The sequence below is a fragment of the Miscanthus floridulus genome, chromosome 4 (assembly GCF_019320115.1).
Source record: "Miscanthus floridulus cultivar M001 chromosome 4, ASM1932011v1, whole genome shotgun sequence".
NCBI lineage: Eukaryota > Viridiplantae > Streptophyta > Magnoliopsida > Poales > Poaceae > Miscanthus > Miscanthus floridulus.
Window position 1 is genome coordinate 93,555,145 of NC_089583.1, and position 26,516 is coordinate 93,581,660.

General features: G+C 50.2%; 4 protein-coding genes across 4 annotated transcripts; 1 reads left to right on the forward strand and 3 right to left on the reverse strand.

Annotated features, from left to right (window-relative positions):
- Positions 1-6,872: 6,872 nt before the first annotated feature.
- Positions 6,873-7,852, reverse strand: LOC136552157 (dehydration-responsive element-binding protein 1A-like). Its single transcript, XM_066543693.1, has one exon. The coding sequence runs from the start codon at positions 7,725-7,727 to the stop codon at positions 6,993-6,995; it is 735 nt and encodes a 244-aa protein (XP_066399790.1). The 5' UTR covers positions 7,728-7,852; the 3' UTR covers positions 6,873-6,992.
- Positions 7,853-9,499: 1,647 nt separating this feature from the next.
- LOC136548834 (uncharacterized) lies at positions 9,500-10,111 on the forward strand. The gene has a single exon (XM_066540215.1). The coding sequence runs from the start codon at positions 9,500-9,502 to the stop codon at positions 10,109-10,111; it is 612 nt and encodes a 203-aa protein (XP_066396312.1).
- Positions 10,112-13,226: 3,115 nt separating this feature from the next.
- LOC136552158 (dehydration-responsive element-binding protein 1A-like) lies at positions 13,227-14,331 on the reverse strand. The gene has a single exon (XM_066543694.1). The coding sequence runs from the start codon at positions 14,178-14,180 to the stop codon at positions 13,353-13,355; it is 828 nt and encodes a 275-aa protein (XP_066399791.1). The 5' UTR covers positions 14,181-14,331; the 3' UTR covers positions 13,227-13,352.
- Positions 14,332-23,416: 9,085 nt separating this feature from the next.
- On the reverse strand, positions 23,417-24,217 carry LOC136548835 (dehydration-responsive element-binding protein 1A-like). Its single transcript, XM_066540216.1, has one exon. The coding sequence runs from the start codon at positions 24,215-24,217 to the stop codon at positions 23,417-23,419; it is 801 nt and encodes a 266-aa protein (XP_066396313.1).
- Positions 24,218-26,516: the final 2,299 nt, after the last annotated feature.

A 26,516-nucleotide genomic window follows, 5' to 3' on the forward strand; every position in this document is an offset into this window, starting at 1 on the left:
GGGAAGGCAAAATGAACAGGCGATGAAATCGGGGAAGTTTCCCCTCGATCCGTCATAGTTAACCACGATTCGATTTTGTCGCCCACGTGCCCACTTCTTTCTCATTAATTGCGGAAACAGTTACGTCCCATCCACCACGTCATGCTCAGCCACTACGGCAGCAGACATCGTTTTGCCTCCCCAGGAAACTGCCTCAAAAGGCACGCCACCCGTTGCCGAGTCGATAGGGAAGATATTCCCCTCGCCCTATTCCTTTCAGATGAAGGAACCGGGATCTGAGCCTATTACGGTCTAGAGGTTCGAAGGCTGGGCCCCTTGGGGTTTTGACAGCTGCCCTAGGACAACAGAGTCAGGGACGACCATGAGCGAGCCTATACAGGGCTGAGGCCCAAGCAAGCGAAACACTTGGGACGCCCTAAGTCATGTCCGAGACCAGCAGGGAGGTCTCCGAATGGGATCCCATCGTAGGGAGGCACCGAGCCACCGAGGCCCAGCGAACGGCCTCGGCGCCCACTAGAGAAACCCTCTGGTACTCTTGGAGTGCGTCTCTGGACCGCTAGCCATCCCCTAGCGAACAGGGCATGGGCCTCCACTCGGACTTACTCGATAATAGCTCACCGGAAGTGCCAACGCTCGTGCCCATTGAGGGTAGCCTGGCACATTCCACCCCTCCTTCCGAGCGAAAAGGAAGCGCGAGGGTTGTACAAAAAAGCCAGGGGAACCCCCGACGGACCTCTTGCCCCGTGCGGAGGCTAGAGGGCTCTTCCTGCAATCTTGCCGAGACCTAGCAACCCCAGTTCGCACTCGAGGGGGCTCGGCAAAACAACCCCTTCTTCCGAGCGAAAAGGAAGCGCAAGGGTCATACAAAAAGCTAGGGGAGCTCCTGATGGCCCTCTTGCTCTGTGCGGAGGCTAGGGAGCCCTTCCTGCAACCTTGCTGAGACCCCGCGACCAAGGCTCGTGCCCAAAGGGGCCTCGGCAAACAAACCCTCACATGCGAGGGGCATATAAAAAGCTAGGGGAGCTCCCGACGGCCCTCTCGCTCCATGCAAAGACTAGGGGGCTCTTCCTGCAACCTTGTCGAGACCCAGCGGCTCCAGCTCGCACCCAAATGGGCTCGGCAAACAAACCCTCCGTCCAAACGAAAGGATATGTGAAGGTTGAATAAAAAAGTCAGGGGACCCCTGACCGCCCTCTTGCTCTAGGCAGAGGCTCGGGGCTCCTCCTGCACCCAAGACAAAGACGAACGATCTGAGTCCATGCTAGAAGTTTTGTTACAAATACGATAAAGGGCACCGAGCCCGTTACAGTCCAGGGGTTTGAAGGCTGGGCCCCCTGAGGTTTCGATAGCCGCCCTAGGGCAACAGAGTCAGGGATGACTTTGGGGCGAGCCTACGAATGGCCGAGGCCTGAGCAAATAGTCGCTCGGGGCATCCCAAGTCGTATCTGAGACCGGCAGGGAGGTCTTCGAATGGGATCCCACCATAGGGAGGCACCGAGCCATCGAGGCCCAGCGAACAACCTCGACACCCACTAGAGAAACCCTCTGGTACTCTTGGAGTGCGTCTTCGGACCGCTAGCCGTCCCCTAGCGAATGGGGCACGGGCCTCCACTCGGACTTACCCGATAACAGCTCATCGGAAGTGCCAACGCTCGTGCCCATCGAGGGTAGCCTAGCACGTTCCACCCCTCCTTCCGAGTGAAAAGGAAGCATGAGGGTTGTACAAAAAGCCAATGGAACCCTTGACGGACCTCTTGCTCCATGTGGAGGCTAGAGGGCTCTACCTGCAACCTCACCGAGACCCCCGCGACTCGAACTCGCACTTGTGGGCTCGGCAAATATGATGAAAACTCCTCACTCGAACACGAAAACAAAAAAAGCCCCTGGAGGAGTAACTCCACTCCTCCAGGGCCTCGGGGGCTACACCCGACGGGTGTGCTCGCGCGCACCCACCTAAACCTCAAGAAGCAAAACACAATCCCTATGGGGGCGACTGCAAGCCAAGTCTCGATAAACCCTCAGGGAGAGTGCACTCACTCCCCTTGAGGCTCGGGGGCTACTGTCGGGTACCATAAAATGGGGTACCCCAAGCGTACACCAAAAGGGGCACTTAAATCCCATCAACGACAAAGTTAGAAGTTAAGCCATGGGCTCATCACCAGCCCCATCCGAGCCCACCCGGCTCTCCGCATCGCCTTAGGCCTCTCACGGGAGGTCTCGGCGTCCTGATGCAATTTCCGCCTCGTGCGAGGCCTCTCACGGAAGGCCTCGGCAAGGAACCCAATCTCCGTCTCGCGCGAGGCCTTATTCTCCGTATCGCTCGAGGCCGGCTAGTCCATAGCCCGTCGCCCCCGCCTTGACCGGTCTTCCCGACAGCACGTCATATTCCATTAATGCATCTACCACTCCCGCAATCTCAGCCGGACGACGGCTCGACACCGCGGAATGGCCGACGGGACATGAGGTCGCATCAGCACCATACCGGCTAAGACAGGGCACGGTGAGGATTACCGGCCACTATATTCTGACGCTGTGCTCACGATCAGCGCCCGCACTACACTGTGCCCCGCGATCCCCGCCTCAAAAACAACACGACATGGGCAGCCTAGCCTGGGTCATCATCGCCTCTGAACCAGCACTCCAGATCAACCGCTCTCTCCGGGCCTCGGCACTCTGCACCAGGGTCTTAGCTATCTCGGGATTCGTGTCTGCCGAGACCCCCCATCGCGGGGCGGCCTCAGCACCGACCGAGCCTCGGCCTCGCGCATAGTCAATCCACAGCGACCCACACGTTGACCGCCGCACTCGCTCTGAGGCAGCCCTGGAGCTCCCATGACGCACAGGATCAGATGTGATCGGCACGCCACCCTAGTGCTCTAAGGACGGACCACTCCGACGACTACGTCGCCACAGGAACAGGCTACAGGGCTCGGACACGCCGCCTCTGTTCGCACGACACCGTATAGTTAGCACATGTACCGCCCTTGTCCTCCCTTCAAACTATAAAAGGAAAGGACTTTGGCCATTTTGAGGGGGAACGGGGACACGCAGAAACAACACCCTGTAACACGCATACTCACCCGCTGTCTGAGAGCAACGTCTCAAGCAGCCCCCATCACTCCGTGCCGAGACCTGGGATTAGCTCCCTCTCTCACCCAGCTTGTAACCCCCTACTACAAGCACCTCGGTGCAAGGAATACAATATCAATCTCTCAGACTGGATGTAGGGCACCGATCGCCTGAACTAGTATAAGCCTTGTGTCTCTTTGCATCACCATCCAGGATTGGGAACACACAACACAAATTTACTAGTTGGTTGAGGACCCCTCGGTCCGAAACACCGACACACAGACTTCTAAGTAAAGTAATGAAACCAGCTCCAAACAAACTGGATCCAGTGAGCCTAATCTAACGCACATGCTGAATCTCTCCGAACTCCATATCGAGGGAGCTCCCTGATAGAAAAAAACCAGCGACAGTCGTTTCCTTAACCGTATCCAGCCCGCAGGCCATAGGCGTTTCTAGTTTCCGCACGCCTCCCTTCCTTGTCTCCGGGGAGGGGGGGGCAGCTGCTAAGCACGACGCAAATCCTCGACCAGATAGATGCGGATACGGAGCTCGTCCCGTCGTAGCGCCCGCTGACGAGGGGCGGCGACCCGAGTGAGCCACAGCTGCGGAAATACAAAATTTTGTCAAATTCAAGCGTTCAAAGATAAGGAAGCTAAAACTACCAGGGACATGGTATCAGTTTAACGATCGTAACACCTCAGTTAATCTCCGAGTTCAAGCCTAGAGGAACCATCGGTACCTCCATGTCACCGTGACATAAAAATCACAAGTCTACTAGTTGCACAGACTTCTGAGTAAAGTAATGAAACCAGCTCCAAACAAACTGGATCTAGTGAGCCTAAGCTAACGCACATGCTGAATCTTTCCAAACTCCATGTCGGGGGAGCTCCCTGATAGAAAAAAAATCAGCGATAGTCGTTTCCTTAACCGTATCCAGCCCGCAGGCCGCAGGCGTTTCTAGTTTCCGCACGCCTCCCTTCCCTATCTCTGGGGGGCCAGCTGCTAAGCACGACGCGAATCCTCGACCGGATAGATGCGGATACGAAATCCGTCCCGTCGTAGTGCCCGCTGACGAGGGGCGGCGACCCGAGTGAGCCACAGCCGCGGAAATACAAAATTTTGTCAAATTCAAGCGTTCGAAGATAAGGAAGCTAAAACTACCAGGGACACAGTATTAATTTATCTATCGTAACACCTCAGTTAATCTCCGATTTCAAGCTTAGAGGAACCATCGGTACCTCCACGTCACCGTGACATAAAAATCAGCGCGTACAACACAAGTCTACTAGTTGCATAGACTTTTGAGTAAAGTAATGAAACCAGCTCCAAACAAACTGGATCTAGTGAGCCTAAGCTAACGCACATGCTGAATCTCTCCAAACTCCATGTCGGGGGAGCTCCCTGATAGAAAAAAAAATTAGCGACAGTCGTTTCCTTAACCGTATCCAGCCCGCAGGCCGCAGGCGTTTCTAGTTTCCGCACGCCTCCCTTCCCTGTCTCCGGGGGGCCAGCTGCTAAGCACGACGCGAATCCTCGACCGGATAGATGCGGATACGGAATCCGTCCCGTCGTAGTGCCCGTTGACGAGGGGCGGCGACCCGAGTGAGCCACAGCCGCGGAAATACAAAATTTTGTCAAATTCAAGCGTTCGAAGATAAGGAAGCTAAAACTACCAGGGACACAGTATTAATTTATCTATCGTAACACCTCAGTTAATCTCCGATTTCAAGCTTAGAGTAACCATCGGTACCTCCGCGTCATCGTTACGTAAAAATCAACGCGTACAATACAAGTCTACTAGTAGCACATACTTCTGAGTAAAGTAATGGAATCAGCTCCAACCAAACTGGATCCAGTGAGCCTAAGCTAACGCACATGCTGAATCTCTCCGATCTCCATATTGGGGGAGCTCCCTGATAGAAAAAAAACAGCGACAGTCGTTTTCTCAGCCATATCCAGCCTGCAGCAAAAAAAAAAAAAAAAAAAAAAAAAACCGCGACAGTCGTTTCCTTAACCGTATCCAGCGCTTTCAGTTTCCGCGCGCCTTTCTTCCCTATATCCGGGGACCAGCTGCTAAGCACAACGTGAATCCTCGACCGGATAGATGCGGATAATGAACCTGTCGCGTCGTAGCGCCCGCTGACGAGGGGCGGCGACCCGAGTGAGCCACAGCCGCGGAAATATCTGCCCGAGTGATGGGACCGCCTGATTTTTCTCCGCCCCGTACGGCTTTCCGGCCGCCGTTTTCGCGTTGCCTTTCGCGGTTTTGCCCCTTGGTCCGGAGGCCGATTTTTTTGTGGCTGGGGAGGCGCCGCGGCAGGCAGGCAGCTTCCGTGCAGTGGGTTTTTGGCTGCTGGCCGTTGTTCTCGCGCGGTAGCTAGCGTGCTCCAGCTAACCGCTGCCGCTTGCTCAAGGCCAGGTTTAGTTCATCAAAAATCCAAACTTTGGCACTATGTAAAAAGAAGATTTATCGTCACATCAAATTTGCGGTACATGCATGGAGTACTAAATGTTGATGAAATCAAAAACTAATTACACAGTTTAGTTGTACTTTGCGAGATGAACATTTTAAGCCTAATTAGTCAACGATTGGACAATTATTATCAAATAAAAACAAAATGCTACAGTGTTAGCGTTTTGTTTTTATTTGGTAATAATTGTCCAATCGTTGACTAATTAAGCTCAAAACGTTCGTCTCGCAAAGTACAACCAAACTGTGTAATTAGTTTTTGATTTCGTCAACATTTATTACTCCATACATATACCGCAAATTTGACGTGACGAGAAATCTTCTTTTTTATAGTGCCAAATTCTAAAATTTGGGGCAACTAAACATGGCCTAAACGCGGCCCAACTTGATTTTTTTTTTCACGTACTACTCCGTACAGGATAGACATGGACGATAACAGTTGTCTCGACATCTTGATGGCGACATGCATACTGTTTTTTGAAATAGTAAATTATTAGTGGCTCGGGATTCGTCCTTGCATTTTGGAGAACCCTGCTCGGAAGTGAATCGGAACCCCCAGAACTGTGTGGACTGAACGTGGCATCGAAATCTGAATCCGCTACTAAAATAAATTAAATGTATGCGGAGGAGTATCTCACTCGTTCATGAGTCAAATATTTTTAAATTTATTTAAATATATAGAAAAACACTAGTATTTATTATGTATAAAAAGACATCAACATTTTGATCATGAAATATACCTTTATAATAAAGTTATTTAAAGCTATAAATATCTATATAACTAGTCAAATTTAAAAGAGTTTAACTATTTGATGCACATAATGTAACAATCTGTTCGTTTGGTCGTATTTGGCTTATAAGCCATGGCTTATCAGCCAACGAACGGTATTTTTCTCTCATACCAAACTGGCCAATAATATTTTTAGCCATGGATTATAAGGCAAACCAGACCAAACGAATAGGTCGTAAATTTATTTTGGGGCAGATGGGTACTTTGCTGTGGGGAAGACCGAATGAAACCTAACTTGTTAAACGGACTATAGTACATTCGGGAAACAGGTCACGCTTCTCATGAACACTGTTACACGATCATTTGATTTAAGGTGCTGTTTGGTTTGGCTTTCATGGCCTGTAATCAGTTAACAACGGTGATGGGTCTCGTTGCTTCTTGTTTGGTTGCTTCGGCCTGTAACCGATCACGACGTTATCGCTTCCCGCCCGGCTGCAAGGCACTAAAAAACCGATCACGTCGTTAGTGGGAAATGGGAATAGGTTCAGGCTACCAACTTCCTCTGTTTCGTGCTCTGTTTTGGGGAGTCAGGGGCATGCTCTGTTTTTGCTTTTCCGAACTTGCTCCGTTTTCATTACCAACCACTACAGTGCCAAAATTTGGCATAGATAGCCAACAGAAAATAAAAATCAGGAAATTTATAAGATGTCAACGTCCTCAATTCTAGTAGCTCCACAGTGGCACGTCGGCGACATTGGCGTAGCCGTCGTCACCAAACGCCGGAACTGCGGACGGCAGCTCCATGAGCATCCCCTGCGCCATGCTCGCGTAGTACAGATCCCAGCTCATGTCATTGAACACGTCCAGCTGGAACGGCGACAAGTCCTCCGTGGCCGGCAACGACTCCTCACCGTCCGTGGCAGCGTCGTCGTCCTCGTTGCCCGATGAGGTGGACGGCGCCGCCGCCGACGTGGCCGAGCGCGTGTCGTCGTCCCCGGCGGCCGCCGCCTCGAGGTCGCGGCGCTGGAAGTCCTCCACGGCCTCGGCGACCGCGTGGCGGACCTCGGCGAGGCTTGCGTACGAGGTCGGCACCGTGAGGAGCCAAGCCGAGTCGGCGAAGTTGAGGCACGCGCCGGCGCCGGCGATGGCGAGCATGGCGGCGTCGTGCGCGCGGGCCGCCGCCTCGGCGGTGTCGAATGTGCCGAGCCAGAGCCTGCACCCGCGCTTCCCCTGCACGCGCACCTCGCACACCCACCGCCCGGCGTTGCCGCGGCGCCGGACGCCACGGAACACGGGGTGCCGCGTCTCGCGGAACTTGGTCCGCCCCGCCGGCCGCTTCGGCGGCGACGTCCACACGGTCTGGTGCTCCGACGAGGTCGAGGTCGAGGGCGAGGCTGAAGCCCAGCTGCTCGCCGAGCCCGACGACTCGGCGCTCATCTCCTTCTTGATCGGGCACATCTTGCTCTGGATCGCCTGTGGAACGATTGCTTAGCTAGCTCCCGAGTGGATGTTGTTGTGGTGACTGGTTACCTCTGCAGCTGCTTGAATTGTGTTCGAGTGAGTGGTTTTGCGATGCGATGGTGGATTTGCGGGCGCATATTTATAGGCGGTGGCGGATGCAGGGGGATAAAACGCGGGAAGGGAGCACCCAGCTGTAGAAAGCTAGCAGAGGAAAGGGGGGACGCATCTGGGTAAGGCCGAGGACGCAACTTGCAGCAGCTTCGAGAGTGACCTGATGTTTTCATTATATATCTATCGGTATGGCGCGAGTACAACCACAAGACTGCTTTTGCTTCCGCTAACGGTTTCCGTCTCTCGTAAACCTACAACGTTTTTGTGGGCTTGTCAAATCCCACTCTTGTTCTTTCTTTAGAATAAATAATGGTAAGATTGCTGCACCGCACAAATATACAGCAGCGGCTGCAGCCACTGTAGAATAACAGCCGAGCACAACCAATATTGCTCTTGCTTGTGGATAAAGAAAACAACTTGTTGCAGTTAGCAATTTGTGCCCTTCACTTCAAAGCGGAAAGGCCTAAAGGAGAGTGGAGTATTCTGGTCCAGTTGCGGCTTGGGGGCGCGGCGTCGCGGGAGGTGCGTACTATACGCCGTAGCAGGCAGCGACGCGACGTGCACACGCGCTTCTGGCCTGGATCCGGACGGGACGGCTGGAAGATTTCTTTGCAGATGTCTGATAGACAGACAGCTGAAGAAGAAACGTGCAGAACTGAACACCCTACGGAGTCGCGAAAGAAACAATCACCTTAGGCGTAAGCTGTGATTAGAGGTGTTACAGCTGTGCCGATCGACTCAACGGATTGTCACACTGAATTTGAGCAGATCTTGATTTCCTTGTCACACTGCCACTTGAGGATTTCAACGGGTTAATCGTTCCTTCGTCACGCTGCATCACTGCAACCGAGGAAAAGAACTCAGTGGACATTCCGTTGGGTGCTGAAATTACCGTTTTTACGAATATGGCATTGTTCGTGACTCTGTCAGTCTGCGTGCCTTGACGCAACTGACTGCGTAATATTGTTGTCACCGAGTTTACTCTGTCAACGGTTGACGTGCTATTGCCCCTGTGTGCAGCATCATTGCTGACATGCGGGTGTTCTGACTGACTGTCAACGGAGCACGGCTGCACGGGCGAGGGTCGTCCCCTGTTTCCATTGAGAGAAAATTCCTTCGTTGCCACTTAAAACTATAACCATCCCTTCATTACCATCCAAAAATATATTATCCCTTGATTGCCATCCATTTAGATTTTTTCTTCCCTTGGTTGCCATTCCCGTCCATTCATACGTAACGACGTCAACTACCTAGTCAATCGGCTGTAGGCACCACCGTTAGTCCCCGACCCCTCACGAATCGAAGCCGACGGCAGGGAAATCTGCGCCCGCGGCATCACGTTCGGTGCCGCACGGAGGCTCCTGACAACGGGGGCGGCAAAGGGCTCGCCGGACTCCCGCACATGCATCGGGATCTGCCCACAGCTGCGGCGAGCCAGCATGGCAATGCGCTAGAAAAGCCCCTTGGCCGCAGTAAGTCCGCCTAGGCTGCTCCGAGCCACCACAGTCACCGCTGGCGACGTCGCGGCCGCCGCCGCCCGTGTCCTCACCCGCGTCCGACGCCCCGCGGTTGCAGGGGCCTTGGCCGCCGCCGTCGACGCCGCGGCCACCACCGTCTGCGTCCTCATCGTGGGTCCGTAGACGCTCGCTCGTGGAAAGATGCATGCCGCCTCGCCATCGACCACAGGAGCTCTCAGCGCCGCCTCTGCTGGCCGCGAGCACCGCTCAGCCACCCCTCGTGCCGTCCCGGTCGAGTCCGTCGTCGCCCTTCTGCAGCTTGTACCTCCCCTCGGGCGTCGCCTCCGCGCGTCCTTGCGTGTCGCCGCGTTGGCCACCGTGGCCCGTCGCCTCCGCGCCAGCCTGCGCGATCTTGCGCCTGTACGCGCGATCCAGCGACTGCAGCCCGCGTCCGTGCGGCCAACTCCCGATGTCCCCGCACACCCTGCTGCAGCCACCCGAGCCGAAGAATCGTGCGCCGCCGCTGCGGCCCCGGGCTCCGCGCGCCTCCGCATCTCCACGCGAGCCGCCACACCGGCCGCCGCGGCCCCACCGGCCGCCGCGGCCCCACCGGCTCCGCGCCCTTCTGCGCGGCCCCACTGCCTCGCGCCGCCCTGCGCCGGCCACTTGCCTGACTCCCACCGGTGGCGGCGGCTCCCTGGTGTTGGGCGTGGGGAAGAAGAGGAGTTGGCGAGGCGGATCCGCGGCCGCGCCTCGCCGTCGACCACAGGAGCTCCCAGCGCCGCCGGTGCCGCCCGACCTTCACCCGCGTAGATCACGCTTTGGGCTGCGGCTGGCCGGCTGGGCCATCCCTGCCCTCGCCGGTGAACGCGGCAGGGAGCGCAGCACGAACTCCACTCCGGTCGCTTTGAGCCGCCACGGCCGCGCGCCGGGGCGAGCTCAGCCTCCGCTGCGGCGGGCACATAGCCACCACACAAGGAGGGGAAGGTGAGAAGATGGTGGGAGGAAGGGGATGATCGTGTGGGCCCGCATGTCATTGAGTGGGGGAGAGGGAATTTGACACCGTGATCCAGAAATTTGACAGAATGGCAACTAGGGGAAGCAGGAACGTAAACGAATGGCAATAAAGGAAAGAGGTATTTTTGGATGGCAATTAAAGGATTACTATAAGTTACAGTGGCAACCAAGGAATTTTCTCTTCCATTGAATAGGCGGGCGCTCACTTGAAGCCATAGAAGAAAGAAGTCGACAAGTTGAGCGTCAAACACTAGTATAACCACCATTGGGTGATAGTGGAGTCCCAGTTGCATGCTTCCCAAGGCTCAAATAATTCTGGTCTCCACATATTTAGTTTAGTTTAATAACTAGTAAGCATCTATTGATTATCTAAATAGGATTCATGGACCAAAACTAAAATTATCTATTTACTTCGAAATCAAAATCTACTCCTACTTATTTCTATACCACTTCGTTTGCTACTCCTTCTGGCAACGTGTGAAGTGGACTCTCCCAACTCTCTTTCAACTTGGAACAGTCAACGAAGACCCTCGTGGCTTTTGTCCCGTTCGCTTGGTTGATAAGCCATGACTAAAAGTACTGTTGGTTGATTTATTATGAGAGAAAAATATTGTGTTCGCTTGGTTTATAAGCCATACTTTTTCAATCAACGAATAATATTTTTCTCTCACAACAAATCAGCCAACAGTATTTTCAGCCATGACTTATCAGCCTAGCGAATGATCATGTCTCATGCATAATACGGAAAGCCACGAGGGTCTTCCTAGCAGTATGTTCCGGCGTGGTGACTTTTCATCACCTGAATGTCATCTATTTCCCATCCAATAGTTGGAAAGCTCTTCACTTTATTAGTGCTAGCCAGGATGCAAATAATAGCCCACATCTAAAGCCCAGTTTCTGGACAGAGTAGGGATAGTTGGCAAATTTTACTTTTTCCTGTGCAGCTTATCTTTTAAAAAATTTTACTACCTCCGTCACTAAAAAAATGCAATTCTAGCACAGCGTAACGTTTTATTACCTTAAGTTTAACCAATTATAGATAAAAAATATCCATGTTTATGATACCAAATAAATACCATCGAATTAATTACGAAATTTATTTTCATAATAAATGAATTTAAAGACATAACTATGAATATTATTCACTAAAAATTGGGTCAAACGTGAACCACTTTTCGTGACGCACAACACATAGTTGCATTCTTTTTAGGATGGAGGTAATACATATGAGCTTGGATAAATATAAAATTATATGAAAATTATAGTCTTAAAAATATTAGTAACTATAGTATACAACTTTTTCATTTAAAATCATTTTGTGTGAATAAATTTCCTCAAATTATCTACCCTTACCAAAAAATACATTTTTTATGTAATCTCGGATGTAGATACAATTTATAAAATAATCTTACTTCTCAATAATATATATAACCTTTTAGTTTCATAATATATTGCTTTACAAATACTTTTGTGACATCCTAAAAAGTCAAATTCAAAATCACCCGTACTCAAAATTATTTTAAAATTTATTTTGAAAACTATAAATCATTTTAGCTGTATTTTAATCTGCTTTTCAACTCATGTCCACCTCATATATCCGTCCTGGTCCTCTCACCCAGACATATATCCTGCACACTGTAGCGACAGTACCCTACTTGTGGGAAGAGTGGTACAACCTCTACACAGTATATAGTCTATCTGGGATAGCCGTGTCTGCGGTCTCAGACGAGTTACGATTTGGTTTCAGCAACTAGTTGGTTGTAGATGTTATGTGAACTATATTTTTCTTATAAATTTTTATCTTTATTTCGGTACCAAGATTGATTCAAATAAAATATTGTGAACTAAAAGGGTGTAGATATCATTGAGAAATAAGATTATTTTACAAATTTTATCTTCATCTGTGATTATTTAAAAAATAATAATTTTTGAAGTGCTATATGACGGTAGATAATTTGAGGCAATTTCACGCAAAACGATTTTAAATGAAAAGGTCATATGCTATAGTTATAGATATTTTTTAAGACTACAATTTTTATATAAATTTTGTATTTATCTAAGCTCATATGTTAAACTTTTGAAAAGATAAGCTCCACAGAAAAAAGAAAAATCTGCCAACTATCCCTGCTCCGTCCGAGAACTGGGCTTTGGATGGGTTGTTATTTGCATCCTGGCTAGCATTAATAAAGTGAAGAGCTTTTCAACCGTTGGATGGAAAATAGATGGCATCTAGGTAAGGCTGGATAACGAGTTGGCTCGGCTTGGCTCGTTCTGGCTCCGTAAGATAACGAGCTAGCTCGGCTCGGCTCGTTATCCTAACGAGTTAGAAAGCCAGCTCGGCTTGGCTCGTTAAAAGCTCAAGCTGGCTTGTTAAGCTCGCGAGCCAGGTATAAAAAATACATAAAGTATAATATTTGTATTTATCTAAAGCTTGAGAATAATAATAATATAAAAGAAATGCATCTAGACCAGTTACCAGTCAATTTATAGGGTCTAGACCAGTTACCAGTCAATTGTAAAGTGCAAGACATGAAGTAATACAAAAACTAATATAAGTTTTGATACTTTTTTTCCTGAAAGCTTTTCTCGTTTAGCTCACGATCAGCTCGTGAGCTGGCTCGTTATAGCTAACGAGCTAAAATCGGCTTGGCTCACGAGCCGAGCCGAGCCAAGTCGAGCCAGCCACGAGTCGAGCGAGCTAACGAGCTTCGAATTTTTTTTTTTTTTGTCCAGCCTTACATCTAGGTGATGGAAAGTCGCCTGTGACTTTACTGCAGCAAGTCAGAGAATCCGCGCCCAGTAAGCATCCTTAGTACGAAGTGCAAAGCTTAAGTTAGAAAACCATAGTACCATTGTAAGTGCTAAAAAAGGATTTTTTTAGTCTTATAAAATGGCAATGGGCATGCTCTGTTTTGATGTTTCCCAAACTTCTCTGTCTCATTACCAAAAGAAGTAACCGTTACACTGCCAAAATTAGCCATCAGAGGCCAAACAAAGAAACGGAAACATTCAGTGTACAACGGCCTAAGAGTCGGTTCTAGTAGCTCCAGAGTGGCTCATCGGCGAAGCCTTCGTCCATGAACGCCGTGACCGCGGACGGCGGCTCCACGAGCATCCCCTGCGCCAAGCTCGCGTAGTACAGGTCCCAGCTCATGTCATTGAACACGTCCAATTCGAACGGCGAGGCCCCGGTGGGAGGAGAGAAATCAGTTTCAGAAGACTCCCCGGCATAAGAGGTGTTGCCGTCGTCGCTGGACGGGGACGACGGCGTCGAGGACGTGGCCGAGAGCGCGTCGTCTTCTTGGTCTGGGACGACCACCTCACGGCGCAGGAAGTCCTCCACGGCCTCCGCGACCGCGTGACGGACCTCGGCGAGGCTGGCGTACGAAGCCGGCACCGCGAGGAGCAAGGCCGAGTCAGCGAAGTTGAGGCAGGCGCGGCCCGCGCCGGCGATGGCGAGCATGGCGGCGTCGTGCGCGCGGGCCGCGGCCTCGGCGGTGTCGAAGGTGCCGAGCCAGAGCCGGCAGCCGCGCCTCCCCGGCACGCGCACCTCGCACACCCACCGCCCGGCGCTGCCCCGGCGCCGGACGCCGCGGAACACTGGGTGCCGCGTCTCCCGGAACTTGGTCCGCCCCGCGGGCCGCTTCGGTGGCGACGTCCACACCGTCTGGTGGTGCTCCGATGAGGTCGTGGCTGACGCCGAGCTGTATGGCGAGCTCGACTCTCCTATCATCTCCTTCTTGATTGGGCACATCTTCTCTTGTGATCCCTTCTCTGCTTGAGCGTCGGATAGTGTAGGGGCCTTTGGTCCTGCTTGAGTTGTGTTCGAGTGGTTTTTGCGATGGGAGCGGATTTGAGAACGCATATTTATAGGTGGTGGCAGGAGGTTAGAGCAGAGAGCAGCAGTAGCAGTCAGCTTAGCTGAACAGAGTAAAAAACGCGGGAGGGCAGCCAGTGGGCTTGGCCGAGCTGGAGAAGAAATCAAGGGGGCTGCATCTGGATCTGGGTAAGGCCGGGGATGCAACTTGCAGCTTGCAAGTAGGCAGGCAACAGGGCGATTTCGACAGTGACTTGATAAGGAAAAATGCTAGTAGTAGCAATCTCCTCTCTTTTCTTTGTATATAAGAAAAAAAAATGTCACTCTTGTTTCATGATAAAGGAAAGGAAATGGCCGCAGTTATTCCATTTCTGGTGCACTATGGCTGGGAAACTTGTGTTCAATCAATGAAAAGCTGGTGTCTCATCAATTAATTCAGAGTTTTTATCCGCACGTGGATGCCGTCGTATAGTGATACACTCGATCGCCCTGTTCGCTTGGCGTATAAGCCATACTTTTTCAGTCAACGAACAGTATTTTTCTCTAACAACAAATCAGTCAACAGTAATTTTAGTTATGGTTTATCTGCCAAGCGAACGGGGCGAATCTTAGAAGGGCATGTAGTAGCATATTAAGATTGACAAAGTCATTTGAGGGATCTCCCTGTCGATGTTCATATCTTGTACTACAATAATAACATGATTCTTTCTTAATAAATTTACAAAAAAATATAAATAATATCATGTCGAGATTTAAACACGCCCGGTTCACCTCGACTAATTAAGAATGACTCTTCTATGTAAGAAAAGGAATGGGGAACGAAGATTGCGGCCGTCAAACTTTGAGAGTCAGAAAACGTTGAGGTCAGCATATTTTCCCCTTTCAACTTGAAAAAATGAACTTCGAACTTCAAAATTTCAAGCCTTTTTTGTTTTACATTTCAGCACTCTGTCGAAATTGTTTTTTAAAGGCAACGGGGGACGATTTGTCCCCGCCTCATTTTTATTTTCACAAATCCTAGCAAGCCGGTGGGTGGAAGGGTGCAAAGCACCTAATACATGGGGTCGACCCTTAAAGGTCAAAGAAGTACATGAAAGAGGGAGAGAGAGAGAGAGGGGTTACAACAGCACTTAACAGAGACAACAACAACAGGCCAACGGTACAGCAACAGGGTAATTCCATATGCAAGCCGAGAGACGCCAACCGATCGTCGATTTGCGCCACCGTTGAACAGCATACTCGCCGGTTTCGCCATGGCCATCGTGCCCTGCACCACTCCTCGTAGCTACGCCGCTCCGCTGTCGCCCTCCATCTGAGGACCAACCAGTGGAATGAAGACTAACAACCTGTTCGTTTCGTCGTAAACGATCGTGGATTATTTACTGCTTGCTGGTTTGGTGCGAGAGAAAAATACTGTTCCAGCTTATAATCCACGATCGTATACGAGCAAGCGAATAGGCTGTAAGAGTGGTGACGGACACGCAAGCCCAAGATCACCGGACACGACGACCTCCCTTGAAACTGATGGCGACACCTACAGCACTTCCAGGCGCACGTACCCCCATTCAACGCCGTCCACGGGGAGGAAACCTTGGAGGGGAATGGCGGCAGCGGTGGAAACACCACCCCGCATTAGATTTTCTGGCACCATCAAGGCGAGCGCCGACGGAGCAGAGATGCCAGAGGAGGACACTTGTCGAAAAATCAGCAATGACCGACAGCCAGGGCCAGTCTCACCTAAGAAGAGAGCAAGGAGCACAGAGGCACACACCAAGAAAGGAAAGGGATAGGAGGGGGTGAAGAGGACAGGGAGAGCTCAGAGTGGCGTCGGGACATACGTTCTGTTCGTTTGGGTTTGATTGACTCATAAGCTGTACTTTTTCAGTCAATAAACAATATTTTTTTCCCACACCAAATCTGCCAACAGTACTTTTAGCTATGGCTTATCAGTCAAACAAGCTCAAACGAACGGGGCGATAGATGGCCGCACGTAACGACGCCTTCAACAAGCAAAGCGGCATCGCCACCGTCGTAGGCCGAAGCCAGGGGGGCTTTCATCTAAGGACGCAGCTCTGTCGAGCAGGTAGCAGTATCTTCAACGACGCCTCCAGGGAGGGGCACGACGCCAGGTGCGCCATCGTCGCCGGACCGGAGCAAAGCCGAATAAGGCTTATGCCCAGATTCCATACCAACTCGGCACGCCGGACTTGGCTAACCACCACCACCAGCTGCAACAGGCCACACTGTGACCAGGCCGTGCGCTAACGCATTAGCTGCGCCCAAGCGGCGAGCACCATGACGCGCTCAGCTCGTCGTCGCGGCTCGTTGGGGAGCCCAGGGCACTCGGGCAGAGCCTACCGCTGCCGCACAGCTGCCAACAAAGCCGGTGCGTGCTGCAGTGGCTGGCGGCCAGGACGGCGTCCATGAACACCGCCACCGTCCAGACCGGCCCCGCCGGCAGCCGCGCCCGCTACGCCCAGCAGCTTGGGCCAGGCCTCATGGGTTGAGGCAGGCATGAGGGAGAGCAGTCCAGGGCAGGACCCCACCGTCCGCAGCTCTAGCGCGTGCGGCCGCGCCACGCTGCAGAGGTCCCCGCACGCAGCTTACAGGCGCGGGAACCTCCGTCGAAGCCCGCGTGCGCCGCTGCCGGAAGCTGCAGCCCGACGCCGGCGACAGCAGCGGAGAGCTGGGGACTCGGCCACCGCGTCCAGGAAGCAGGCTTGCATCGTGCCGTAGGAGACCGTCGGTGGCGGCGCGCTGTTGCCGAATGCGGATGCCAGGGGTGCGAATCCGCTCCCCGGCCGTTGCCATCCTTGCCTTCTAGGATGCCACCGGCGCCAGGGTGATGCACGCGCACACGCACGGCGCCGTGAAGCCTCTGCTTCGAGATGAAGGCAGGACTGGATGAAGCCCCAGGCGCGCCAGATGCACGCGGGGGCCTGGCCACAGCGCCGGCCACCCGGCCGCTGCCGCGGCAGGCCAGCACGCACGGGAGGCCGCCACGGCATGGCCAGCGCCAGGCTCCTTCTCCAAGGCCTCGCCGTCATGGTGAGGCCGCGCACCAGCACCACCTTCGCGCTACACCGGCTCCCTGTGCACAGATCCAGGTAGGCAGCTCCCGGCTCCGGCCATGGAGAGCGCGGATATGACCCGTCTCCGGCCACTCCGGCCGCCGACCACCATGGAAAAGAGCAAGCTCGGAGAGAGGAAAGGGAGAGGGAGTGGAGGAAGTAGGGGACTGCTGACGGCAGCCTTGTTGGGGGCGACAGCGGGCCGCCGCCACCGCTCGCCGGTGAGCAGCGACGGCGGCCGAGGGCTCGCTCCGACGGGGAGCTTTTTTGGCGGCGGCGGTGTATCGCCCCCGAATCACATAAAGGATCGAAATTGTAATCTTGGTATGGACGGCTGTTTTGCAGGCGGCGAACTGATCCCACTTGCCATTTTTGCCAGAAAGAAAAGATGGCGACTCGTGTTGACTTCCTGGGGAAGCGGACAAAATCCTACTTTTTGGGCGTTCGGATCGATCAATCAATCCCGCCTGCCAAAATCGTGGGAGGTGCAGGTGCGTGTACCTGTGCTACTCATCGTCCGTCCCATAACCCGCGGCCATCAATGCGGAAAGGTGGGTTTTTAACACGAAAAGGCGAACAATGTCTCGGGTCGGGTCGTCGTCAGCGTCAGCTCGCATCCGTGCTGGCCCCGTGCACTCGGCGAGTCGGCGGCCAACCGATTCGATGCCCAGCTGCAGCTTTGCTCTCTGCTGCTTGTGGTGGTAGCTTGCCGTTTGGGATGGTCAAGGGGGCAGCGTGAGGCATAGCGGGCTAGCGCCTACGGCGATGGGCGATGGGCGATGGCGACGTTGCGTTGCGTCCGCCGCGGCAGCGATGCGAACGGCCGCTCCGCTCCGTTTACACACGCTTTTGGGCTCGTGGCATCGGCCGTGGGTGGTTATCTCCAGCACCTGCAACTGGATGGTACGAACTACGAACTACGAAGGGGGAGGTATCCTACACCTAGTACTACTAATCTGTACTTATATGCTTTGTTTAAGCAAAACTGGCTTTTCTTTATTCGGTTCTTTGAACCATCGAATGCACTTTCGGCCCAGGTTGATTGTCTTGTTTAATCAGGGATGCTTGTATAGATAGACCAACAATGTACAGATAAACAGAGATGAGAGTTACATAATACTTACTATAATGTTTTGGACCTCCAGTACTTGTGGATACCACGTGTGACGTACTCCCTCCGTCCGGTTTAATTGCACTTCTGTAATTCATTTTTTTCCCGAATTAATCGATCGCATAGGCCTGCTGAACATGGCTGAGGCGTCAGCTGTGGCTGGAACGGACAGAGAACTGCAGGCGTGCAGCACTAAATTTATATTATTTTATTGGAGGCGCGTTTAGTTCGGCAAAGTTTAAACTTTGCATAGTACACGATTCTCTACTGTAGTATTTCGTTTGTATTTGTGAATTATTGTCCAAACATTGATTAATTAGGCTCAAAAGATTCGTCTCGCAAAGTTAAAGCAAACTGTGCAATTAGTTTTTGATTTCGTCTACATTTAGTACTCCATGCATGTACCGCAAGTTTGATGTGATGGGGAATCTTTTTTTTTACATAGTGCACTTTTGGAGAACTAAGGGTGCGTTTAGATGTTTTTTTTTGGATTTTGGCTACTGTAGCACTTTCGTTTGTATTGGGTAATTAGTGTCTAATTATGGAGTAATTATGTTCGAAAGTTTCGTCTCGCGATTTCTCACCCAACTGTACAATTAATTTTTTTTCGTCTACATTTAATATTCTATGCATGTGCCGCAAGATTCGATGTGATGAGTAGTGCGCAAAAATTTTTAGGAACTAAATTAGGCCCTAAACAAGGGCTTGCTCTTTCCATGGACGAGTCCAAAAATGGTATTAAAAAAACCCGACGGCTTGCTCTCGTACACTGGTTCGTCTGTTTCCCATCGAGAGGCTTCTATCCTCTGCGTGGAGGCAGCAAGATTGGAAACCCAGCGGTGGGATCCGCTGCCTCGTGAAGTCGGGCTGCGGCCTGCGGCCTGCGGCAGGCGATGCCGCATCCTCTGCTTCCTCATCAAAGCTCCTTCCGTCACCAGAGAAGAATCCATGGGAGAGCCCCATCTCGGCCTAGATCCAGCCACATTCGCCCTTATATCTCCATCCCCGTTCATCTTCCCCTTTCAGCTATCATCTATGTTCTCTCCGGCGGCGGCAGTTCGGAGTGGTGGGCGACCACGCGCTGCGGCGGCCCGGCGCGAGAGCAGGTGGCGGCAGCGACCCTGGCGCAGTAAGCGCGCGTAAGCGGCGGCCCGACGCAATGGCTCTGAGCATGCACCTGGCGCCAATGGTGGCTCGGCTCAAAGCATGCACCTTGCGCCGTCGGTGGTGCGGAAAAGCAGTACGGCTTTGGCCTTTGGGTCACGCCGGGCCACGTTTAGTTCACCCCTAAATCTAAACTTTGATACTATGAAAAAAAAAAAATTCCCCGTCACATTAAATTTATAGTACAAGTATTAAATGTTGACGAAATCAAAAACTAATTACATAGTTTGGTTGTACTTTACGAGACGAACGTTTTGACCCTAATTAGTCAACGATTGGACAATTAGCACCAAATATAAACGAAATGCTACAGCGTGCTCCAGTGATCTACAGTATTTTATTGGACTCTATACGAGTAGATCTACACAGTGAATATATAATACTGTATGCTTCAGTACATTTTTTTTAGCTTTAGATTAATTGGAAAATCCAATTTTGTCTGTAATTAATTAGAATTTATCTATAACTAAGTTATACATAGTCCAATGAGTACGAAATTTTTACTATAGTTTAAGCATAAAATAATTAGCGTACCATAAAAATTTCACCACAATTGGACCATAGAAACTGCAGCTATGAATTATTCCAATTAATTACAGATAAAATTAGATTTTTCAATTAATCTAAAGCTACAATAAAAATTTTATACTAAAGCATACCGTATTATATATTCACTATGTAGATCTACTCACGTGGAGTCCAACAAAATTAGATTTTTTATTTTATGATTTACTGTGATTTTTCAAAGATTCACCGAAAATAAAAAAAAAGAAAATTTAAACCACCATTGCTGTAGCAAACCCACCGTCACTGTAGCAAACCCGCTGTTACTGTAGCAAACAGCTGTCAAAAAAACGCCCGGGGTAAAATAGACGGTTTTGAAAAATTCAGAAAGTAAAACAGACGGTTTCATAGTTGGGGGTGAAGTAGACCATAAAAGGGGGGGTTAAGTAGACCTAGCGCAGAGCTGCAGACACCTTTTATGTAGGGGTATTTTCGTCATTTGTCTGAAGCATTGGTTTTCTCCCCTATCCTAGACGTGCAAATTATCCGTGTGGATAGCAGAGTTCGCCATACTGCTCCTGTATTGCAGTTACTCCGTCAACAGACAACAGCTGACGTGAAATCAGAACTGAGGCCTTCCTCACTTTGCAATTTTTTTTTTAACCCGATGAATACTACCACTTTCGTCTTATTTGGCAAATATTATCCAATCGTGGACCAACTAGGCTCAAAAAATTCATCTCGTGATTTCCAACTAAACTATATAATTAATTATTTTTTTATCTACATTTAATACTTCATACAAGCGGCTAAAAATTAATGTGATGAAAAAAGAATAAAAAAACTTAGAATTTGGATGACATCTAAACAAGGCCTGACATATGATACGAGTGTTCAGATTCACTGTCAACAGCGAGGCAAAGCTGGGGCCTGGGGGTCATCCCCTGCATCAGTTAGGAGGTGTTGAACAGGTACGCAGAGGTTAACTCGTCACTTGGGTCGTACTTGACCAGTTGAGCCTTTAGTTCAAAAAAAAAAATGCTACAGAAGCCATCATATCGAATCTTACGCTACATGCATGAAGTATTAAATATAGACGAAAAAAACTAATTGAACAGTTTTGTTGGAAATCACGGGACGAACGTTTTGAACCTAATTAGCCCATGATTAATACTAATTACCAAATAAAAATGAAAATGCTACAGTAGCCAAATTCCTTAGGGCGTGTTTCGTTGGTAATTTTTTTTTGGTTTTGGCTACTGTAGCACTTTCGTTTGTATTGAACAATTAGTGTCTAATTATGGACTAATTAGGTTCGAAAGTTTCGTCTCGCGATTTCTCACCCAACTGTGTAATTAGTTTTATTTTTCGTCTACATTTAGTACTCCATGCATATGTCGCAAGATTCGATAAGACAGTTTGGGGTGAAAAGTTTTGAAATCTAAACAGTATCCTAGAGAAACGATGCCTTTGGTAGGCCGCCGTCCAATAATAAATTCAAGAAGTGTAAGTACAAGCGACTGACGTACTGATGACTAGTACTCTTTGGGCTTAAATTATTGCCTTATTAGAGGGCGTTTGTTCCATAGACTAAATTTTAGTCCATGTTATATCGGATGTTCGGATGTTATTTAGGAGAACTAAATATGAGTTAATTATAAAACTAATTACATAGATAGAGACTAATTTACGAGACAAATTTATTAAGTCTAATTAATCCGGCATTAGCATATATTTACTGTAGCACCACATTGTCAAATCATGGACTAATTAGGTTTAAAAAATTCGTCTCGCAAATTAGCCACAATCTGTGCAATTAGTTATTTTTTCATCTATATTTAATACTTCATACATATGTCCAAACATCCGATGGGACATAGACTAAAATTTTCCTATAGGAACAAAACACCCCCTTAAAGTCAAAATTTTTTGGTCAGACTCGCCTGTCCGTAGGATGCAGTTGTGGTGATCGTCATAGACTGATGCTGAGCATTCGACATACCATGTACAGGACTGGCCTAGGCGCCTAGCCATGAGAAAGGACCGGGTTCATTTTTTTTCTTATCGACCACGCAAAAAAAAAAAATTGCTCGTCTTTATATTAGGACAGAGGAAAAGTTCAATACAACATGTCTTCATGGCGCCTTAGGCGGTCATAAGAGATATACATAGATGCTCGGACCCTCTCTAGTGTACTAAAAGCTACGATGTTACCGAATTGCGACATCGGCTATGAGGCTAACTCGCAAAAGTGCAGTCAACAAATCACGGTACTCGTTCAAATAAAACTCCAAACTTTACATATCTATATACGACAGTGAGCATTCGAGCTGGAATGGAGTCCTAGACTATCCAAATGATCAGGCAACAAGTTATGTCTCTGCTGTAGCATATGAACACATTTGCTATAGTAAATATAAAATGAAAGATATACTACAAATGGTCATTATTACTGTTTTTATGATATGTTGATATCTAAGGAAGTTTCTTGGCTCGATCAAACCCGCTTGTCCAACCTGTGGCAGGTGGTTCCCCTCCCCTTCCCTCCGCTGCGTCCCATCCGAACCAGAACAAGTCGCGAGCGTCAATCAATGCGAAAAGGCGACCTTTTTTTAAAGCCAAAAGGTGATCTATCGGTTCGTCGTCCGGTGCGCGTCCGCTCACATCCACGCTGGCCGTGCGCCCGTACCCTCGGCGCCCCACGGATCTCTCACTGTGCTGCTCGCGGTGCAGAGTCCAGTCGCCGTTTGGGCGCCGCCCGCCCTTCCACGGCCTCGATGCGCAGCGATGGCGACGTCGCGACTCGAGAGACGGTGAGAACGGGCAACGGTGTACTATCTTTTCTATCTCGTCTCTTCGGGGACTTTTTGAGTCCCCGGTCACTTGATTAGAGTATGGGAGCCGTTCAAAGTTGTGGAAGTCCGATCAGGTCCAGTTGCTGCGGCTGACGCTGACGGGATGGATGAATGCTTTGCATGTAACCTGAACATTGATTTTTTTTATGCTGCCGGTGCTAATCATGGACTATGATACACAGACGCAACATGCTTTTTTTTAACATATGGGACCTCCAATACTGTTGGGTACAGGATTCTATTTGGGCACCTCCCGAGCTCCAGTCACCCTTATTTTAGTGTGTACAACAGTACAAGTGACACGTTCAGATGGTCCGTGTTCGCTTGGCTTATAAGCTATACTTTTCAGCCAACGAATAATACTTTTCTCTTATAATAAATCAGTCAACGGTCCTTTCAGTCATGACTTATCAGGAATAGAACAATTATCAGTGCAAAAACGTGCAGCACTGTTACGGGAACCGAGACAGAAATAATCACCGCATGCGCAAAAGCTGTGATCAGAGATGTTACAGGTGTAACGGTGGCTTTTCTGATTGCTATACTGCCAATCGCGCCTGTACTTTAGCAGTGTCAATGTCACACTGGACTGGATACCAGCTGCACAAACAAACGATGAACAACAAGCCATTGCAGGAAACGGATGTACGTATGCGAGTAATCGAGTACCATGATGATTGAACTGAAATCCCCCACCTCAACCATGACGTCGTCGCAGAACGCGGTGGTGACTGTGGGCGGTGGCTCCATGAGCATCGCCTGCGCCAAGCTCGCATTGTACAGGTCCCAGCTCATGTCATTGAACACGTCCAGTTCGAACGCCGGTGAATCCTCGGTAGCCGAAGACGACTCCTCGGCTTCGTCGTCATCGCTCGCCGGGGATGACGACGTCGAGGACGCGGCCGAGCGCGCGTCGTCCACCTCCGCGGCCGCCCCTTCGCGTCGCAGGAAGCTCTCCACGGCCTCCGCCACGGCGCGGCGGACGTCGGCGATGCTGGCGTACGACGAGGCCGAGGCCGGCACGGCGAGCAGCCACACCGAGTCTGCGAAGTTGAGGCAGCACGCGCCGCCGGCGATGGCGAGCATGGCGGCGTCGTGAGCGCCGGCCGTGACGTCCGCGGTGTCGAAGGTGCCGAGCCAGAGCCTGCAGCCGCGCCGCCCCGGCACGCGCACCTCGCAGACCCACCGCCCGGCGTTGCCCCGGCGCCGGACGCCGCGGAACACCGGGTGCCGCGTCTCCCGGAACTTGGTGCGCCCCGCGGGGCGCTTCGGCGGCGACGTCCACACTGTCTGGTGGTGCTCCAGCGAGGTGGAGGAGGCCGAGGGCGAGCTGCACGGCGAGCCGGACTCGGCGCACGTCTCCTTCTTGATTGGGCACATCTTGGCTAGCTCGATTTTCCTTCGCTTCAAGGTGGTGTTGATCTGCGTTGCTGCTGCAGTGCTGCTTGAACTTTGTCTTGGGTGTTTTTTGCGATGCGGATGGTGGGATTTGCGGGCGCATATTTAGCTTTTTTTTTTATTTTTAACATTTTTTTAAACTAATTTTAAATCTATCACTGTTTTTTTTTCTTCAAAACTAACATTTTTGGTCGCGTCTATTTTTCTGGCGCGGCGAAACACCTGTGCCGCGCCATACATGGTAGCGCGTCAAGGGGATGACATGACGACGACCGAGACGACGACCGGTGACATGGCACTGTGACGCGACACTGACGCGCCGCCAATCTTGACGCGACACTGACGCGCCATAGCCCACGGTATATGATATGCACGATTACTTATAATCTTTATGATCGTTAGTTCATGGAGCCTACGTATTTAAAGAAACTACATTTGTTACTATCTGTGAGGCTTTTTGATAACAAACGGGGCACCACCTAGCTGAGACATGTCGATCTCGTCCTGCTGCCAATCGTTCCACTGGTGGTGCTGTATGCGAAAGCCCGGAGGGTTGTTGTCATTGTTGTCATCGTCGTCCTCGCCGTCCTCGTTTGCAGGGTCCTTCCCAGCGCTATGATGTGGTGGTATACATAGTGCGAAAGCGACATCTGTCACCGGCTAAGAAGATCCGGCTAGTGTCCTCAAAGAGCTAGAAGACGTGCCACCCGACCGCGCTGGGTAATCGGGTTCCACCCAAAGAGTATCCATGCAGCTCAATTTCTAAGCTAGCTTCCTACAGCTCCGCTTCACCTTCTGCATAAATAGATGTTAAAGTTAGTGCATTTCCTAAACGCATATACACTAAAAAAACATTTTCGGAACACATAAGTTTATGTTTACCTCCACAAAACCCCCGAGAACGCCTGGCCCCTGTCCTCTAGACTCGTGAAGCTGAAACGCTACTTCGTTGGACAGCCTTGACAATTATGTCGCCTAGGTACAGAAACACGGTTGGACAGTTTTAGTACACATATTTAATACCAAATGAATAACAAATTATACTATTTGAGTATCTTACCACGTATCTTTAAAGCGGGGCTCTCTGTAGTTGTGTGTCGTCCCTAGTGGCAACGTCATATACATCTTCGATCACATCTTCCTCGTCGTCCTCGTCAATCGCCTCCTCAGTGTACGAGAGCTTGATATGTGTCCTCATAGATCTGTGAAGCTGAAAGATCCTAATGGCTAGAGGGAGAGTGAATAGCCTATTTAAAAAATTCTACAACAATACTTAACAAATCGGTTAGACAATTATGAGGTAAAGCGAGTGTTGCACTAGCCTACTAAAAATGCAAGCCATCTACCACAATTCTAGTTTATATAGTTTCTATCCACACAGTAGCTATGACACTACACTAAGTTAGTGTGCTCTCAAAAGGCTAACTAAAGAGACACACTAACCAAACTAACAAACTCTCACAACTAGCTACACTAAAGAGCTTGACAACTAGTTTACGGTAATGTAAAAAGAGTGAGCAATTTGTTTATACCGCCGTGTCGAAGGAGCCAATCAATCACAAAAATAAATACCAATAAAGACCAGTCACATCGAAATTAATTGATAAATACAATAATTTTTTACCGAGGTTCACTTACTTACCAGCAAGCTACTCCTCGTTGTGGCGATTCACTCACTTGGAGGTTCATGAGCTAATTGGCATCACATGTCAAACCCTCAATAGGGTGCCGCACAATCAACACAAGATGAGGATCACACATGCCACGAGCAATCCACTAGAGTATCTTTTGGCTCTCTGCCGAGGAAAGATCAAGAACCCCTCATAATCACCACGATCAGAGCCGGAGACAATTACCAACCTTCGCTCGACGATCCTCGCTGCTCTAAGCCATCTAGGTGGCGGCAACCACCAAGAATAACAAGCGAATCCCACAGCGAAACCCGAAACACCAAGTGCCTCTAGGTGCAAACACTCAAGCAATGCACTTGGATTCTCTCACAATCTCACAAAGGTGATGAATCAATGATGAAGATGAGTGAGAGGGCTTTGGCTAAGCTCACAAGGTTGCTATGTCAATGTAAATGACCAAGAGAGAGAGCTTGACCCGGCCATGGGGCTTAAATAAAACCCCCCAAAAATAGAGCCGTTGTACTCCTTCATTAGGCACAACACAGGGTGACCGGACGCTCCAGTCATATTGACCGAATGCTGGACCTCAGCGTCCGGTTACGCGATACGTGCCACGTGTCTCCTCTCTTCAAATACTGAGCGCTCGCTCT